Below are 20,612 nucleotides of genomic sequence, written 5' to 3'. Positions count from 1 at the left end.
CAACTACAATTTGATTTATTACTATGAATTGGCAGCGAGCAACATTTCCTGCCATCATATCTTGATAAAACTATACCCTGTTCTCAAAAACAGCCTAGTTTATATTCCTCTTACCAACTGCACACTGCAGGGCACGAGTGTAAAATGCTAAAGGATCCTGGATAATCCAGCACACAGATAGCTGATTATAAATTATAACTATGTTGTCAGCAACGTAGAAACCAAATTGTGATATAAGAGCCAAAAAATGCATTAAATCGAGGTGACGTATTTTACCTTTCAATTTAGACGAGACATCACATTTAAGGCAACCAAAACATAAAGTACACTATGACATTAGGATTCTAAGTCCAACAACACTTTTAAAACCTGAGGATTCAATAATATATAGATGAAGATGTTTGCTTCCTAATCCACTAGAAATGCTGCATTTTAGCCAGGATACTTCTTTAACAAGTCTACTATTCAACATGCAGGAAATATTTTATAATCATTATAGAACTGAAGGAAGAACAATTCTATCCCTTCTCAGTTAATGAAATAGTTGAATCTTTATGTGAACTGTAATAAACAAACAATGATAACTTGAAGAATGTACTTAAAACTGTAAACGTACTTACCTTTTCCCTTGTACTTTTGAGATCTGCCTCCGCCTCCACCAATAGTCTGTCTGTTTCTCGTAGTTCTGCCCTTCGCTTTGCAAGGGTTATCTCCAAACATTCAATTTCATCAACAACATCATCATGTCTCTTGAGAGATTTTTCCATGTCAAGCTCATTCATCAGCTGATCTAGACGTCCATCTAAATATCCTCTAAGAAAAGAACCATGACATTTTAAAATGCAATGCAATTACTTCAGTTAAATGCCACTAATACAACAGATGTAGATCACTTTTATTTGAAAATGTTTACTTCATCATTGAATAGCCTCATCCTGAATGAAAGCAAGGGAACTACAAAAAATCAAAATGCATCGAGACTCATATTCTACAGTGCTGCAACAATCCATCGCAGGTAATAATTCAAGTAGTTAACTTGGCTAATGTCTCATTTTAATAGTGTTCTGATAGACTCTCTGACATGTTTGATATTCACAGAGATAACAACTCAATTTTCAGGAACAATATGCTCAGCTCAGGAATAAAATAGCTTTACCATTCAGAGCACCGTGTTACTCACACTGGAATAAATTTAGTAGAAAAAAAGATAGTGCTGTGAAGGGAACAGCAGTTTTAAATCCAAATAGATAATGAATGGCAGATAGCTAATGCAGCATCCGATTTGTCGTCACTGATCTAATCCTTTTTCAAATCTGCAACATTAAAAACAAAATTGTGACATTGCCATATTTATGACTAACCAGGGAAACTGTGTAAGTTGAGAGAGAGAGCGAGAGCGAGAGCGAGAAACCACAGATACAGGCAGATTAACAAGTTGGTAGATGGAGCTTGCCATTTCAGTTGTGAATGGTGATGGATGATTAAATGATCCACTGGAGGAGGAGCATCCACAAATAACCTCACTCTCAATGATGGGGGAACCCAGCACATCAGTGAAGAAGAGAAAGCTACAACATTTGCAACTATCTTCAGCCAGAAATGCCAAGGGTATGAGCTAACACGACCTTTTCCAGAGGTCCCAGAATCACAGATGCCAGTCGTTAGCAAATTCAGTTCATGCTACGAGATATCAAGAAATGGTCAGAGGCACTGGACAGTGCAAGGTTATAGGTCCTGACAACATTCCTGTAAGAGTACTGAAGACTTGTGCTCCAGAACATGCCCCACCCCTAGCCATGCTGTTCCAGTACACCTACAACACCTGGGTGTATCCTACATACAAAAGCAGAACAAATTCATCTAGCCAATTATGACACATCAGTCTATCCTTTGTCATCAGTAAGGTAATAGAAGGTGTCATCAACAGTGCCATCAAGCAATACCTGGTCAGTAATAACAGGCTCAATGTCACTGAATGAGAATGACAGTTCTGCCATGAAACTCAGCTGCTGACCATCTTGGTTCAAACATGAACAAAAGAGCTCACTGCAGAGGTGAGATGCGTGTGACTGCCCTTGACATCAAAATCAAAGTCAATGGGAATCTGGGGAAAAATGTCTGCTATTTGGAGTCATATTTTGCACAAAGGAAAATGGTTCAAGATGTCGGAGGTCACCTCACCTCCAGGAATACCTCAGAGTAGATACTTTCTAATTAAGCCAAGAATAATCAAGGAGAATGGTACTACACACCTCAGATACAGGTGGGACTTGGTTTTCTGCAGTTCTCTTGAACCCAGGCCTCCTGGCTCAGAGATGTGGACATTACCATTGTGTCACAAGTGCTATTGTCTTAGGCTGAACTATCTTCAGTTGTGTCGTCAATGTCCTTCCCTCCATCATAAAGGCCAGAAGTGCGAATGTTTTTTGATGATTGCACAATGTTCAGTACCATTTGCATCTTCTCAGATATTGAAACAGTCAATGTTCAAAAGCAGCAAGACCTAGACAATATTCAGGCCTGGGCTAAAAAGTGGTAACACTTGTGCCATACAAATGGAAGCAGGACCATTAAAAAAATCTTTTCGGCGGAAGTGGACGTCATTGGCTAGTCAGCATTTGTTGCCTGTCCCTATTTGTCCTTGAGAAGGTTGTGACGAGTCTTCTTGAAACGCTGCAGTCCACCTGCTGTGGGTTGACCCACAGTGCCATTAGGGAGGTGAGTGGCTTGGAGGGGAACATGAAGGTGGAGGGGTTCCCATACATCTGTTGCCCTTATTATTCTAGGTGGTAGTGGTCATGGGTTTGGAAGGTGCTGTCTGAGGATCTTCGGTGAATTTCTGCAGCACATCTTGTAGGTAGGGCACACTGCTGCTACTGAGCATTGGTGGTGGAGGGAATGGATGCTTCTGGTGGTGGAGGGAATTGATGCTTCCGGATGCAGTGCCAATCCAGTGGGTTGCTTTATCCTGGATGGTGTCAAGCTTCTTGAGTGTTGTTGGGCTGCAGTCATCCAGGTAGTGGGGAGTATTCCATCACACTCCTGGCTTGTGCCTTGTAGAAGGTGGGCAGGGTTTCAGCAGTCAGGTGAGTTACTTGTCACAATATTCCTAGTCTCTGACCTGCTCTTGCAGCCATTGCATTTACGTGGTGAGCCCAGTTGAGCTTCTGATCAATGACAACTCCTAGGATATTGATAGTGGGGGATTCAGTGATGGTAACACCACTGAATGTCAAGATACAGTGGTCAGGTTGTCTCTTATTGGTGATGATCATAGCCTGGCATTTGTGTAGCACCAATGTTACTTGCTACTTGTCAGCCTAAGCCTGGACATTGTCTTGACCTTGTTGCATTTGGACACGGAGTGCTTCAGTGAGGAGTCACAAATGACATGAAACATTGTGCAATCATCAGCGAAAATCCCCACTTCTGAACTTATGATGAAGGGAAGGTCATTGATGAAGCAGCTGAAGATCGTTGGGCCTAGGACATTACCCTGAGGAACTCTGCAGAGATGTCCTGGAGCTGAGATGACTGAGCTCCAACAATGAGCAACTTCCCATGGGTTAGTTATGACTCTAACCACCACAGAGTTTGCTCCCACTACCTACTGATTCCAGTTTTGCTAGAGTTAATTGATGCCATTCTTCGTTGAATGCAGCCTTGATGTCAAGGGCTGTCACTCCCAACGCATCTCTGGAATTGAGCTTTCTTCTCCATGTTTGAACGAAGGCTGTAATGAAGTCAGGAGCTCAGTGGCTTGGTGGAAGCCAAACTGGGTGTCTGAGCAGGTTATTGCTGAGCAGGTGCTGCTTAACAGCACTATTGATGACACCTTCCATCACTTTACTGATGACAGACAGGAGACTAATGGGACAGTACTTGACCAGGTTGGGTTCATCCTGCTTTTTATGTGCAAGACATACTTGGGCAATTTTTTTACAATGTCGGGCAGATGCCAGTGTCGTAACTTTTCAGGGACAGCTTGGCTACGGGTCTTAAGTACTAATGCCAGAATGTTGTCAGAGTCCGTAGCCTTTGCAGTATCCAATGTCTCCAACATTTTCTTGATATCATGTGGTGTGAATCGAATTGGCTGAAGACTGGTATCTGTATTCCTGGGGACCACTAGAGGAGGCGGAGATAGATCATCCACTCCGCACTTCTGTCTGAAGATTGCTGCAAAAGCTTTAGCCTTATCTTTTGCACTGATGAGCCGGGCCCTTCCATTATTGAGGATGGGAATATTCGTGCAGCCTCCTCCTCCAGTGAGTTGATTAATTGTTGACCACCTTTCACAACTGGATGTGGCAGTACTGCAGAACTTGGATCTGATCCATCGGTCACAGGAGCACTTAGCTCTACCTATCACTTGCTGCTTATGGTGTTTGGCATGCAAGTAGTTCTGTTTGGTGGCTTCACCAGGTTGACACCTCATCTTCAGGTATAAAAACCAAAAGAACTGTGGATGCTGTAAATCAGGAGCAAAAACAGAAGTTGCTGGAAAAGCTCAGCAGGTCTGGCAGCATCTATGACGAAAAAATCAGAGTCAATGTTTCAGGTCCAGTGGCCCTTCTTCAGAAGCTCCAACAACACTCAACAAATGTGACAACATTCAAGACAACGCTGCTGCTGACCTGCACCACATCAACAAACATTCACATCCTCCACCACCGACACTCAGGAGCAACAGTGTATACCATTTACAAAATACAAAACAGAAATTCACGAAAGCTTCTTAGAGAGCATCTTCCAAACCCACGACCACTTCCATTCTGATGGACAAAGGCAGTAGATACATGGGAATACCATCATCTACAGGTTCTTCTCCAAGCCATCAATACATTGATTTGGAAATACATTGTTTCAGTGTTGCTGGGTCAGAAGCCTGGAATTTTCTTCAAAATGGAATGATGAGTATATCTACATCACATGGATTGCAGTGGTTCAAGAAGACAACTCATCACCACTTTCTCAAAGGCAATAAATACTGGCCCAGCAGTGACATCCACACTCACCAAATGAATAAAAAAAATGGAGAAGATTAAAATGTTTCTTGTAGTAAGAATGGAAAAGAAAAATATATTTTAAAAGGTATAAATCTTCCAAATGCTCACAAATAGGTGGTACAAGGAACTAAGGTACAAATGAGAATTACGAAGACAAATAGCACATTGGGCTTCGTTGCAAAGATTGGCAAAAGAATACAGAAGTTTTTCTGCAATTGGTGAGACCAATATTCAGTCTTGGTCTCTATTTACAAGGAAGGATATACTGGTCTTGGAGGGAACATTTATGTCAAGATTAATTTAAACTAGTCCTCAGATTGAGAGGGGGTGTCCTATGATGAGGGATTGATTAAAAGTACGAATTGAAATGCTTTCAGAAGTAACAAGAATAAATTATATTATTTCTAGTACGCTGATCTGAAAGGTAATAAATTTTAAGCAAATGCAGTGTGCTAGTAATAAATTTGAATCGGATGCAGTGTGCTGGCAATAACTCAGAAACTGTTAGCCAGTGATAAATTTCTTACTTTTGGTTGCTGTGCTTATGAGGTGTCTTGTGCAATTCTTCAATGTCATGCTCCAATTCTTCTCTCCCATGTAATATTTCACGGATGCTGTGCCGAAGTTGTTCTATTTGCTCATGATACCTATCTGTGGATGGGCTTGTCTGATCTTCATATTTATGGGACCTCAAATGGGCAATAATGTCTTCTAGTCTGCTGACTTCACTCTCCTGAAAGGCAGACATAAGTTTCAAATGTAAATGAAGGAATGCTAATCAGTGTGCTACTGAAGTTTTGCCTCCTACATATTGGGCCGTATTTTGAGGAATGATAAACTCACACAGATTGCCACTCCGCCCTTTTGTTTCCACCATAGCAGATGATGGAATTTAAATTTTGAAAAAATTTGGACTTAAGACTCTAATGATTTTTATTTTTATTTATTCATTCACAGGTGAGGGTGTCGCTGGCTAGGCCAGCATTTATTACCCATCCCTACTTGTCCAGAGGCAGTTAACAGTCAACCACATTGCTGTGGCTCAGGACTCACATGTAGACAAGACCAGTTAAAGATGGCAATTTTCTTGCATAAAGGATATTAGATGACCATAAATCCATTGTCAATTGTTTAAAAAAAACCCAATGGTTAGCTAATGTGCTTTAGGGAAGGAAACAGCCATCTTTACCTGGTCTGGTCTACATGTGATTCAGACCAACAGAAATGTGGGTGACTATTAATGGCCCCCTGGGCAATGAGGGATGGACAATAAATGATGGCCTAGCCAGTGATGTCCTCTTTGAACGAATGAAACCAGGCCTCATTTTCACATCAGTTAACTGACGTATGCTGAAATTTAAAATATCCAGAATCTTAGACAGCCACTTTGACAGCAACTGTTAAAGTAGCGAGAATATAAAGTAACGATGAAGTTGGGTGCCGAGAGGGTAGGACGCCAGCTAGGACAGGTGCCAAGAGTGTAACTGGTAGGATGCCAAGTGGACAGAATGCCAGGCAAGCAATGTAATATTTAGAGTAGGTCTGCATGGGTGGCAGATATCAGGGTCTGGTATTGGTAGAGGGTTGAATATTTAATCTGAGTCTGGCAGCAGTTGCAGGGGGTTGTTAGGGCTGAGGCAGATTGGGTCGGGAACAAGGGAAACAGGGGCCAGATTCTTGGAACAAGGAGGCAAATTGGGCCAGGAGGAGGGGAAGCAGTCTCAAGTGGGAAAAGTAGGCAGCATCGGAGTCAGAGCAAGGGAAAAGGGGAGCAGGATGGGGGTGTCATAAATGGTCTGCTGTGGTTATAGTTGGAGGTGTGTGACCTGTGTGTGGGATTAAGACTCTGTATTTAATAGTCTAGCTTTTCCTGAGTAATAATTTATGTCATTTCTTCAGAACCTTCTGAATTCACCAAATTTATGGCTAATTTAGGAAGGTTCCAAGCATAGAAGAATTGCCAAACAAAATCTCCAATTTCAAGGGCTATTACTTCAGAGACAATCATACTGGAAATTCTGCATAGTCACAATGCACAACTCCCATCTAACTGGAATAATGACTGGCCATTGAACAATCCCGGCTACAATGCTGAAAACAACTTTGGAAATTCTGTATGATGCAGCCCAGGTATCAGAAGTCTTACCAAGTCATGATGCTCCAATACATTGCAATGCAGAACACCAGCAGGAATAAGAGGTACAGTAACGTTGGCAGGAGGTGGTCCATAAACAACGTGAGCTCCAGGTGGTGGAGGTCCATAAATAATTGTACTCGAAGAATCAGGTCCAACAGCGGCTGTTGCTGTTGGAGGCGGTCCATATACCACTGTACCTTGTGGCACAGGGGTACCATCGGGGTACATTGTATAAATAACTGAGCTTGGTGGGGCTGTAAAAGGTTGCCTGGGCATGCCACTATCATCACTCTCAGTCCCACTGTCTTCACCATCACCTAGAAATGACAAAAGATTTACCTTACAAGCAAACAAAATGGCTACATTAAATATCACAGCCTTAACTAGCACAAAGTTGTGGAATTAAATGCAAGTTGTGGCCACTGTAATTAATTTTGGGATCTTTTGCCCTAGTTTCAAAACCATTCCCGGAGAAGCTGGACTTCGCTCCCATTAAACTGGTGTCTAATGCCTTTGGAAGATTTTGCTAATTCTGCTCATGTTAGGGACTTCAAGAAGACTCCAAAATCTAACCTGGAACCTTTGTACAGAAGGACATCAATAGATACACATTGGAAAGTTCTGAATTGAGTTTCTCCTTAAATTTATTTCACAATTCATTGTGCCCCAGACTCATTGGAAAGTAGGTTTCTTCGTTTAAAATTTTAAATTACTGAGATCAGCTGAGTTATCCATTGGTGATGGACTGACATTGTAATTTGACATGCCTACTTTTTTTGGTTAAAGCCATGTTCAGTTTCACTAATCAAACCATTCTTAAATATAACAAGGAACACTTTTATTAAAAGCCTGCTTTAAAACACAGCCTGATGTTACTCATTCGTGGCAGATTTTGAAATTAGCTAAATGTATATTAGAGTAAACAGAAAGGCAGGGAGGAAGATAACAAAGTGTGTAGCTGGATGAACACAGCAGGCCAAGCAGCATCTCAGGAGCACAAAAGCTGACGTTTCGGGCCTAGACCCTTCATCAGAGAGGAAACCCTTTTCAAAACTGACATAAGCAGCACTGGAATAGACAAGTGTGTCCAAAGCTGAAATTCAGGCTCTTAAAACAAGGGCGTCGCTTACACCTCCCACGGGGTACCTGTGTGGGTTCGAGTCTTGTATGAAGCACGTCTGATTGGTGAGTAAACCCAATAGCCTCGAGGAATTGGTTGTGTATATCCGTCCTCATTTTCTCTTTTAGGAGTTGATCGCTGACATGAAGATGGTGGAACCTGATATTGAGAACCGAATCCAGAGTCTTTGGTATGATTATTTTGCGAAACCAGGCTTGATGGCTACAAAGTGAGAAGAAAACTCTATTCATTAGTATCATTGAAATATTTGATTGGATTATGTTCCAGGTCCATGCATAGAAAATAACTGCATCTACAATGACCAGCAGTTCCAGAAAATCAATGATATTAGTATCTCATTGAGTTTCTCATTATTAACTAAATAACATCAAAGTATTTGCCTGATCTAAAAATCATGATCATTCATACGGAATTGTAAAGCAAACATCAATTTTTCATCAGTTATACTTGTGTGTTTCAGATTTTAGGCACAACAACTTGTTAGCTTCCAGCATGATTGTGACATGACATACATAATGCTGTAACAGCCCATGTAGAGAGTCAGGGATGAAGTAATACCACTCATCGCTGACCACAAAGAAAGATACTCAAAAATTCTGCAATTTCGGTGATAGATTTGACCTTTTCCGATGTTAATCTCAAACTGGTGTCAACTATACAGATCACCCACTTCCAACTGTGTTGTAAGCTTCCAATCATATTAAAGAGATTTCAGAGATCAGAATAATTTGAAAAATGCACCAAATATCTGTCACACTTTAATTTTTTTACAGCGAATGAAACAAATAGGATATACAACTGGGATGAAGATTGCAGCTAAAACAACAAGAGTATTATTTTGAAAATTTTACAGAATATTATCATAGAGGAGAAACTTGACAATCCACAAATGTAAAATAAGCTTTCATGGCTAGAGAAGTCATTCGGTAATAATAATCACTTAACAGAACCTTTTAAAAGCCAGTTACACCTCTTTTTACAAGGTATAACAATTTCAATGTTTCTTGCATTGAGTTTAATGGTGGAAATTCACAATAAATGATTTGATTTTGATCTGTGAAAACATCAAAATGCACTCTATGCAGTACTGAGAATCATAAGAACATCCAGATTTCTCTATTTAACTGCACAAAAGGTTAGTTTCAAGGCAGAACAATGGCGAATATAGGTAGTTTTGCATTCATTAAACTGTGAAACTAGGTCAATGCTTGACAAACGAGTGAACTCACACGTAACGCTATACCTTAAAATATGAGATATTCATTCAAAGTATAGAATTCCATTTTCAAAATGGAGAACCGCCTTCAGATCATGTGAGTGAATAGAAATGAGAGAAAACAGAGGCCCCAAATTGCCATAAACAAACATAAATAGAAATAAAATTCATTCAATTCACTGATACAGCACATTCTAAAATCATGAAAAATACACTTATGACATAAAAAGGCATTCATGAATTTGTATTTTTCTTACTTTTGGTGCAGATGGCACAAAGTACCAGTACCCTCTTCTCTTAAATGGATCAGTCATGCTTGTAATATAGTCATTCTGATTGCCAAGGGCAATTCTGAGTGCAGTGATTTCATTTATCAAGTCTTCCATCTCATCTAAATTACCTGAAAAACAAACAAAAATGCATTTAGTAAGTGGCTTCTTGAATTATCATTATTTTGTGAGATCTAGGTGTTGTTGCAAAGGCAGTAGTTATTGCTAATTCCCAAAAAGTTAAGCATCACATACATAATTGTGGCTCTATGATCAAATATAAACCGGACCAAACAAGGATGGTACTTCTTTTCCTAAAATGATTCAAGTCAATTTTTATAACAACCCTCTGGTTCACGATTGCAATTACTGATTCTAGACTTTTGATCCAGATTTGTTTAATTTAAATCAAAAGTGTTCCAGCTGCTGTGGTATGTTAAAAACACACCACCAGCTCCTTAATGGAGCCTCTAGATTCCTAGTCCAGAAACATAATGCCTATGTTACCGTACTAACTGAACATTTTAAAAAACCTTTTTGACACATACACATTCGTAGCAAAGCCCTTCAGAAAACTGTGGAAAGCAGTCTTCTTAAACAAGTACGGTCCACAGTGTTGTTAGGAACAGAGTTCAAGGATTTTGATTTCAGTTAAATCAAGTTGGCTGCAGGAGCATGCGCTTTGGGAAATCCATAGTCAGAGAAGGAAAATGCGGCGATTTTGTATCGACAAATGAACTACATTCAATTACCAACAGAAAATATATTATTACATAGTAGCACACGTAAACGATTCATCAATACAATGGAGTAATGTCATAAACTGCAGAATTGTAACTTATTTTGATAGTCAAAAACGGAACTATTTCTGGTTTACCAACATGTAATTAGATTCAATTAATAGCAGACTACATATAAGTGTAGTTAAATCCCACCACGATACACCATTTCTATACCCGTCAGCCATGACTGACCAATCATGAGTAATGATTACTGATTTAAAGAGGATGATACCATACTACTGAGACTGGCAGGATCTTACAACTTCAATGGATACAGAGGTCATACTCTCAGTCCGCAATAGGGGGCTGATTAGTTCAGTCAGCAGGATGGACAGTCTGTCATGTAGAGTAACGCCAACGGTGCAGATTCAATTCCTATTCCAGCTGAGGTCAATGTGAAGGTCTTGCCTTCCTGATCTCACCCCCTCACCTGAGGCATGGCGACTGTCAGGCTAAACCACCAACACTCGTCTCTCTAATGAGAAAGCAGCCTTACAGTCCTTGAGGACTATGGTGACTTTACTTTTTACCTTTAATTCTATAAATGCCTGTACATGAGACACTTTGGACATTGACAGCTGCTTTATTGTTACATAGTTATAGTCCATAGGATAATGTTGTTTCTTTTGAATGACTTGAAATTTTAAAATGGAACTGATTAAATAAACACAAATAAAAGTTAAATACATTTGGAGTTATACAAAACCCTGGTTAGACTCTGCTTGGGGTATGGAGTGTGGATCTGGGCACCACACCTTAGGAAGGATATATTGGCCACGGAGGGAGTACAATGTGAGTTTACAAGAATGATACTTGGACTTCAGGGGTTACATTATGACACAGGATTACACAAATTAGACCTAATTTCTCTAGAAGTTAGAAGGTTAACTGGTGATCTGATCAAGATATTAATCGGAAAATATTAATTTTTTCCACTGATTGGGGATACTAGAACTAGAGGGCATAATCTGAGAATTAGGGCCAGATCGTTCAGGAGAGATGTTAGGAAGAACTTCTACACACAAAGGGTCATAGATGTTTGGAACTCCCTTCCACAAACGACACTGGATGCTAGGTCAGTTGTTAACTTGAAATCTGAGACAGATAAATTTTTGCTAAAGGGAGGTATTAAGGGATATGCCCCAAACACAGGTATTAACAATTAGGCCATAGATCTGTCATTAAATGGTGAAACAGGCTTGAGTGGCTGAATGGCATATTCATGTTCCTAGTAATAGGAACAGAACAGGCTTTGACATATATTTTCAACTTTCTGCCCAGAAATAGTAATGCTCCAAGAAAGAAAAGTAGATCATTTCTGCAACGGATGACATCTTATATAATAATATATAGTTGAAAATCAACCCTTTAAAATCAACTCATGCAAACTGACTCATGATGGCTAGAAAGGGCAGTCAGCAAATTAAAGTTTGAAACTTCAAGCATAGGAAAAAATTGCAGCATGTTTACACAAAAACTAAATTCTTTGTTTTAATGTTACCACTGGTCAACACTGTAATCTCACATGCACACAAATGCTCAGATCTTCCAAATGGAAGCAGGTTGTCACATCAATGAGGCCCTTTGGACATCCCTGTACACCAACTTCTCTGGAACTGTCTGTCAAATTTAAGCTTCTGATTAGCAATTACCAGGCATCTGGTATCATCCCGACAAGTTCTCCAATCCTGAGTTACTCTTCATGACTTCTGAGGGTTCCAATTCATTTAACTGGACAGTTACTCAGGATACATTAGATGGATTATAACCTGTTCTAACTGTTGGGGAATTTTAAAACCCTTCAGCCCAATTTATCACTGACACCAGACACTCTGCACACTATCCCTGACCAGGCAGACATTTCTCCCTACCCCAGTGCACCTCTCAATCACTACAGACAAAGACAGGAAAAGACAAAACTAAATGGTCAAACAAACTGCACTTTACCTTCTCTGGCTTGATCCAGATGATCTTGGAGGTGTTTCAGTTCTGCCCGTTGCTGATTTAGAGCTCGATTTAGTCTATCAATTTCTAGTTGTTGTCCATTTACAGTATTTGCTCCAAAATCAAATGACTGAATTCCATCCAGAATCTAAAAACAATTACTTATGGATTTGAATACTGTGTTGTAATCATAGCACAAATATGAAATTAGTAATGAATACAACAAGGAGGACACAAGGTTAGTGTGTTTTGGAAAAAAGGAAACTGACAGTGCAGTTGTAGAAATGGTTCCTATAAACTCAGTTGAAATATTGCTTTCATAACAATACAATAATGCTCAAAAAAGCTGCGAAAGATAAATGTCATCCCTTTCATCCACTGTAGTAATAAACATATTAAATTAAAACTGTACTGTTCTAAGAAAAACAAACTTGAAAGTACAGTGTATAATATTACATGTTTTATCTCAATTACATTAATCTAATCTGTCCAAACTAGATTTAAGATTGAATAATTTCTTTTGGCTGTTTACGGGGTTAAGCAACATTAAAAACTGGACAGACACTGCAAAAGGGCTAATAAAGTAGCACAACTATAACTGGAATGTAACAGCCTTTACAAAGCCATGAGATATAAATACCTGTCATAACACTGGATTTTGAGATTATATTTCTGAGAACCCACCATGCTTGGGTTGCAGCATTACTAGATGCAAAAGAAACAAATGCAGCATTCTCTAAATGTGCAGCATTCATAAGAGACACTGCAACAATTCACCGATATTCTTTCAACAGAACTGTCAAAACAAAGATTTCCATCATGCAGAAGAACATGGTCATAAGTCCATGGAAACAACACTACCAGCAAGTTCCCTTGAGCTGTACACCACTCTGCCTTGGACTTGTATCACTATTAGCTCTCTGTTACTAGGCAAAAATTCTGAAGCTCTTTTCCTATCAGCATTTTGGGTAAACTCAAAACACAAGAATAGAAGCATTTTAAGAAAGCTACCAACTTCTTCACCAGCCTTACCAAAGCTGCACAAATTACTAAAAATCTTAATTAAGTATTACTTAGAAATTACCGTAGAGACAAGCAATTGATTACTGGTCTATGCAATGGCTTATAGCATAATTTTCATTCCATTTTCCTTTATGCACCAATCTAATTTTGCCTTAAATGCATATACTCTTTTCTTCAATCAGTTCATGTGGATGCAAATTCAAATTTCAAAGACCTTTTGATTCTTATAAAAACATGTGCAATTTTTTATGTAGTCAATGTGTCTGCAATTCTTTGACTTCACCTGGCTTTCTTTTTCTTTCAACAGATTCTGTAGCATATCGATTTCAGCTTCTGCCTTGGCAAGGTCACGAGCTGCCCGAGTTGCCTCAGCTTTGAATTTTTCTGCTAATCCCACCTCCTAAAGAAAAACAATGCCAAACCACAAGCAGGTGAAAATAATGTACATTTTTTGGTGCATATTGTTCTAGGGAAATTAATAAAGTTAAAAACATATACTCCGAATGTATTTTGCATTCAGTAAGATGTATGTTACCTCCGTTCTTTCAAGGCTAAGTTTTTGAACAGTCCCCTCAAGAACTTTTAGGTGGTCTTTAGCAGTGGAGAGTTCTTTAGCAGCCACCTTCTCAGATGTAGCCACTGTTTCCTGCAAGTCTTTCAAGTTTTTCTCGAGGCCACGCAGTTTTAAATGCATTCTTCGACCCTCTATTTTGCTCTAAAATTAGATTGAAACCAAGTTATATCAATGTTTCCCTGATGACCTTCTTATTTTAGCCTCTTAGCTTGTCAAAGAATGGTGAGTCAAGGCTGTCTATACTGCACTATTTCTTTGGTGCCATGATACCACAATAGGGTAAGAAGAGGAGGCAGACCCGTAAGTATTACTACAGCTGATACAGAGATTGAACACAGGCTGTTGCTGTTATTAAGCACTACAATCCAGCCAATTGGTCTGACACTCCGTAATGTACATTCTTATTTAAAATCTATGCAATGTATACCTTCAGAGATAATGGGAACTGCAGATGCTGGAGATTCCAAGATAATAAAATGTGAGGCTGGATGAACACAGCAGGCCAAGCAGCATCTCAGGAGCACAAAAGCTGACGTTTCGGGCCTAGACCCTTCACCAGAGAGGAAGGGTCTCTGGTGAAGGGTCTAGGCCCGAAACGTCAGCTTTTGTGCTCCTGAGATGCTGCTTGGCCTGCTGTGTTCATCCAGCCTCACATTTTATTATCAATGTATACCTTCATTAGTTTTGCAGAAATATAAATATATTCCACTTATAAAGAAAGTATGAAATTTGAAACTTGATGAAACAATTCTCACTTGACAAGTTTTTAAAGCATCTAGCAAACATTTAAGATCAAAAAAAGATGCATTTTAAATTTATATCAAACTTAGGCAGCCGGCTCAGTGAAAATGTATCGTAAATCCAATCAGTGAGAACACATGACCACAGAAAAAGACAATTCCTTTTTTTCTGAATGATACATTCCAGGGTATCTGACATACTGTTCCACAAACGTTATGTGACTAAGTTAGATGCCTGCATACTTCCCAAAATATTTACATATCCAAGGAGAATTTTTTTTCTACTTCATATCTCCACAAAGTGTGCAAGAGGAGAGAAGTTTAGAAAAAAAGCGCACGTTCCTCCTCGTTAATTTTTATTTCACATTTCAAGCATCCACAATATTTTGCTTCAGAAACATGATCTGTCAAGTCTGCACCATCTGCAGGATCAAATGAAGTCAAGATTTCCAACAAAATTTCAGAATTACTGGTGATGTTAATGAATTAGTGACCTAATAATTTGGGTCTTAACCTTTTCTTTCTGGTTTTTGCACTCAGGAGGCAGAGGATTTATCAGGAGCAAAGACAAGTTAAAACAGCAAACTCTAATTCTGGCAACAATTCTACTGTAATCTCTTTGCTTATTTGCACTTTCCTCCACAACTGCAGGGAAAACCAACACGGTATGGCCTTTAGTGCTTTCTCTTCCTTCAAGAAACTTGCCTTATCCTATCTTTCCAGCCACCTTCTACCATAGTCCTGTCAGGTTTATTTCTAAGTTAGCACACAGCCTTATTTGTGCCTCACTATTAAATCGATTGTATTATGTGGTCCCTTTACACCCATAATCTGATTAGCTGGGCAATATCTAGTCACCTCCTTGTATACTTTTTCACAACTGCTCTCCCTAACTGTTTCCAACTGTACTTCCTTCTGCATTTGTCCCTGAAAAAACACTTGCCATCTGCTGTAAGCCCTGATTTAAAATTTATTTCCTATCTTAGCTGCTTCCCTTTTCCTGCTCCCTTGATTCCATTCCCACTAAGAGTCATAGAGTCATACAGACATACAGCACGGAAACAGATCCTTTCGTCCAACTTGTCCATGCCGACCAGACATCCTAGATAAATCTAATCCCATTTACTTGCATTTGGCCCACATCTCTTATTGTAACAGTCTCTACCACTTCATCTTTCAGCTTATTCCATATATGCCCCAGCCTCAGCATGAAAGATTAGCCCCTTAGGTCCCTTTTAAAACTTTCCCCTCTCACCTTAAACCGATACCCTCTAGTTTTGGACTCCCTCACCCTGGGGAAACAATTTTGTTCATTTACCCTATCCATGCCTCTCATGATTTTATAAACCTCTAAGGTCAACCCTCAGCCTCCAATGCTCCAGGGAAAATAGCCCCAGCTATTCAGCCTCTCCCTCTAACTCAAACCCTCCAACCCTGGCAACATCCTTGTAAATATTTTCTGAGCCCTTTCAAGTTTCACAACATCCTTCCTATAGCAAGGAGACCAGAATTTTATGCAATATTCCAAAAGTGGCCTAACTAATGCAACATTATCTCCCAACTCCTGTACTCAATACACAGACCAATAAAGGCAAGCATACTAAACATCATCTTCACTATCCAATCTACCTGGGACTCCATTTTCAAGGAATTATGAACTGCACTCCTAGGTGTCTTTGTTCAGCAACCCGCCCCAGCACCTTGCCAATGAGAGTGTAAGTTTTGTCCCAATTTGCCTTTCCAAAATGCAGCAGCTCACATTTATCTAAATTAAACTCCATCTGCCACTCCTCGGTCCATTGGACCATAGGAACAAGATCATGTTGTATTCTAAGGTCGCCTTCAATTGTTTCAAACCGCTGATCTCGCAAACTATTGTCCTATTCCCACTTCTTTTTGAAAATGCTGCCATGGGTACCTGTATGGACTGTAGCTATGCCTGCCTGTTTACAGGGTAGGTGGAATATTCTTTGCTACAGTCCTACTAGGGCCCATTCCCACAACTCTTTTTCTGGTACATCAATGACATAATTGGTACAGCGTCCCTTTCTTTCCAGAATTTGAAAATGTGATCAATTTTGCTTCCAATTTTCATCCTACTGTCACCATCATCTGGTCCATCCCTAACTCCTCCCTTCCCATGCTTGACAACAATGTTTCCATTTCTGGGGAAAGTCTGGCCACTGATATCCATTACAAACCCACTGACTCCCAGAGTTACCATGACTTCCTCACATCCTGTAAGAGCTCCATTCCATTCTCCCACTTTTTATGTCGTGTATGTTCTGATGACACCACTTTTGGCAGGGGACACTCAGACACATCTACTTTGTTTCTCAATCCAAAATTAACTGATAGCACGATGGACAGGGGCCATAGCCGTGACCAACTCATTTCTGCACTTCTGCCTTCATCTCTTCCACTCCCTCACACAGCAACGATATGATCCGCCTTGTCTTCACTTTCCATTTCACCAGACTCCACATCTAAAAGGTCATATGCTGCCGTTTCCACCACCTCCAGTGTGATGTCACCATTAGACACACATTCTTCTCCCCTTCTGCAAGGATCATTCCTGCTGGGACGTCTTGGTCCACTGCTCCCTTTCTCCCAAAATCTCCCCACCCCTCCCTGGCACCTTTCCAGACAATCACAGAAGGTGCGATGCTTGCCCATTTAGCTCCTGTCTCCTCACACATATTAGGCACCAGATAGACCTTGCAGGTGAAACAATGATTTTTCTGCACTTCACTCAGTCTAGTCTACTGCATTTCTGCACACAATGTAGTCTTCTCTACACTGGGGAGATGAAAGTCTGACTCGGTGTCTGCTTTCCAGAACACCCTACATACTGTCCATAAAAATGACCCCCAGCTTCCATTTGCTCACCACTTTAATACATCATCATCTTCCCATGCCAACATTTGTGTCTCAGATCTGTTGCAGTGCTGCAGTGAAGCTCAATGCATCTCATCTTCAGCTTATGCACATTACAGCCTTCAGGTCTCATCCACTGAGGTGAACAATTACAGAAGATAAACACCCTTCCTTGTCTATTACCTACTTCTACTACCATAGGTCCTGAAATAGGTTGATTTCAGTTCAGCCAAGCTATTTTCAATTACTCATTATTTCCATTATCACCCTTCTGGCTTATCTTCTTCACTGGTCGAGTGTCAACAATCCCTTTGTCTGCCTAGTATTTTTCCGTCGCTCTTGAATTCTTCGCCACCTATCCGCACACTCCTGTGCTCCTCTACCTCCCATCATAAGCTTAACTAGCACCTTTTCCTAGCTGCTTCTAGTTCTAAAAAAGGGTCACAGGGCTAGAAACATTAACTCTGTTTTCTCTACATATAGGGCGCCAAACACGAGGTTTCTTTAGCAGTATGTTTTTGCTTGTTTCAGATCTCCAGCCTTTTTTAAAAATCCTCTATTGTGTCCAGAAACAAAAAGCTAGAACGGATGTTTGATTTGAATCAGGTAAGCAAACTAAAATCAGATGAAATCGGGATATTTACCAATTTTATGATTATGTAATAACATTTTTGTTACCTTGTTTTCTTTATCTTCAATTTCTGTTAGAAGTTTGTCTCTATCTGCATCAGCCTCCTGAAGCTGCTTGTCAGTGAGTGCCTGTAACTCCTGCATGTTTGTCAGTTCCTCCTGGAGCTGCAATATTTCATTCTTCAAAGCCTGTGCCTTAGCTTCATTGACTTCTTTTTCAGATTTCATCTGTAAGAAGATAACAATTAGGCTCTCAAAAGGGCTGCCAAAAGTATTATATTAATTGAATCCAATTTACAGAGCACAAAAAACTAGGTGTACAGTCAGACAGTGACATTTAGGAAAATGTGAATAAATAACTCAGGAAGGAATACTATGAAATCATAATGTGCCTTTTTTCTGGAAATAATGTGAATGTGTTTTTGCCTTATTTAGCATCTTCATTCATCAAACAAAACTTAGAGTCTTCTCTGCCTGATTTTACTGATTTGGTTTTCAAATTGGGGTACCTGAACTCCAGGAAGCTGTATGGTCAAAGTCAATTCATCTTCCCTGTTGGATTCTTGTATTTCCTTTTGGTTTATTAATCTGCTGCTTTAACTTTTCTCCAATGCCAACACTGCAAAACCATCTTTAATAGTTAGAATTGGATACTGAAATGGAGTACCATTGCAATTACCTCCATGCTATGCAAGGTGCCAGGATATTTCCCTCTTGTCCACTGCAGGGTACACATTCTGAATGGTCTACTTCTTACGGCTGTGGAAAGCATTCCAGATACAGAATGCAAATTTAGTCCTGCTATGGGAACCTTCAACATGGTTTCCAGCAGCAGATAAATCCAAGAAAACACAACTGCCAAGTACTTATATGGACTTATCAACCTGAACAGAGCTTTTGACTCAGTAAATCTCAAGGCATAAAGATGTGCATGTCCAAGAAACTTGTTCACAATCCTACAATCATAGAGTCATATAACATGGAGACTGACCCTTCAATCCAACTACAAATACACGAGTTACAGATCTGTACGGAGTTTGAAGGCTGCTGTCATTGACTTCCAACTCTGTGTACAAAAAGCCTCATGTGTCCTGGAATGTTGACCCCCCCCCCAAAAAAAAATGACATACAATCAAAGCCAGGCAGTGAAATAATCTACCATCCATGCATGTTGAAGGAGAAACTCCGGATTTAGGTTGCCCAAATCTTGGTAGCCACCACCTGTCTTAAACCATTGACAAGGAGATCCAACGCTGGATCAGCTGCAGCAGCACATCCTTGTAGAAACTACAGAAGTGACAGTATTATATTAAAGACCTCTGCAAATCAAAGGAAGTCCTAGAGCACAGGCCAGTTCTTATCATCGCACTCCAGTACTGCAGTGAGCCCTGCAATGCACATCAATAACACAAGCGTGATAAAGAAATTCAATCATAATATTTCCTGTTGCTTACTGTGGATTCAATGGGAGGACCACTAAACAAACACAAGTGTCCTTCTTGAATATAAAATGTGAGGCTGGATGAACACAGCAGGCCAAGCAGCATCTCAGGAGCACAAAAGCTGACGTTTCGGGCCTAGACCCTTCATCAGAGAGGGGGATGGGGTGAGGGTTCTGGAATAAATAGGGAGAGAGGGGGAGGCGGAGCGAAGATGGAGAGTAAAGAAGATAGGTGGAGAGAGTATAGGTGGGGAGGTAGGGAGGGGATAGGTCAGTCCAGGGAAGACAGACAGGTCAAGATGGTGAGATGAGGTTAGTAGGTAGATGGGGGTGCGGCTTGGGGTGGGAGGAAGGGATGGGTGAGAGGAAGAACAGGTTAGGGAGGCAGAGACAGGTTGGACTGGTTTTGGGATGCAGTGGGTGGAGGGGAAGAGCTGGGCTGGTTGTGTGGTGCAGTGGGGGGAGGGGACGAACTGGGCTGGTTTAGGGATGCAGTTGGGGAAGGGGAGATTTTGAAAGTGGTGAAGTCCACATTGATACCATTAGGCCGCAGGGTTCCCAGGCGGAATATGAGTTGCTGTTCCTGCAACCTTCGGGGGCATCATTGTGGCACTGCAGGAGGCCCGTGATGGACATGTCATCTAAAGAATGGGAGGGGGAGTGGAAACGGTTTGCGACTAGGAGGTGCAGTTGTTTGTTGCGAACCGAGCGGAGGTGTTCTGCAAAGCCTCTGCTTGGTTTCCCCAATGTAGAGGGAGCCACACCGGGTACAGTAGATGCAGTGTACCACATTGGCAGATAAGCAGGTGAACCTCTGCTTAATGTGGAA

General features: G+C 40.5%; 1 protein-coding gene across 4 annotated transcripts in view; it reads right to left on the bottom strand.

Moving 5' to 3' along the window:
- cntrl (centriolin) overlaps positions 1 to 20,612 on the bottom strand; it is a 112,796-nt gene that overhangs the window by 34,294 nt on the left and 57,890 nt on the right. For all 4 annotated transcript variants that reach the window (XM_048558653.2, XM_048558651.2, XM_048558652.2 and 1 more), the window contains exons 18-26: positions 18,391 to 18,570; positions 14,057 to 14,236; positions 13,805 to 13,921; positions 12,502 to 12,646; positions 9,761 to 9,903; positions 8,293 to 8,488; positions 7,156 to 7,463; positions 5,537 to 5,742; positions 621 to 813 (exon numbers count right to left, since the gene is read on the bottom strand). In XM_048558653.2, coding sequence (XP_048414610.1) covers positions 621 to 813; positions 5,537 to 5,742; positions 7,156 to 7,463; positions 8,293 to 8,488; positions 9,761 to 9,903; positions 12,502 to 12,646; positions 13,805 to 13,921; positions 14,057 to 14,236; positions 18,391 to 18,570 — 1,668 coding nt within the window. The remainder of the gene's footprint in view (positions 1 to 620; positions 814 to 5,536; positions 5,743 to 7,155; positions 7,464 to 8,292; positions 8,489 to 9,760; positions 9,904 to 12,501; positions 12,647 to 13,804; positions 13,922 to 14,056; positions 14,237 to 18,390; positions 18,571 to 20,612) is intronic.

Source organism: Stegostoma tigrinum, chromosome 29 (assembly GCF_030684315.1).
Source record: "Stegostoma tigrinum isolate sSteTig4 chromosome 29, sSteTig4.hap1, whole genome shotgun sequence".
NCBI classification, from domain to species: Eukaryota; Metazoa; Chordata; class Chondrichthyes; order Orectolobiformes; family Stegostomatidae; genus Stegostoma; species Stegostoma tigrinum.
Note: the sequence above shows the minus strand (reverse complement) of the source record. Positions and strands in the feature narration are given on the sequence as shown.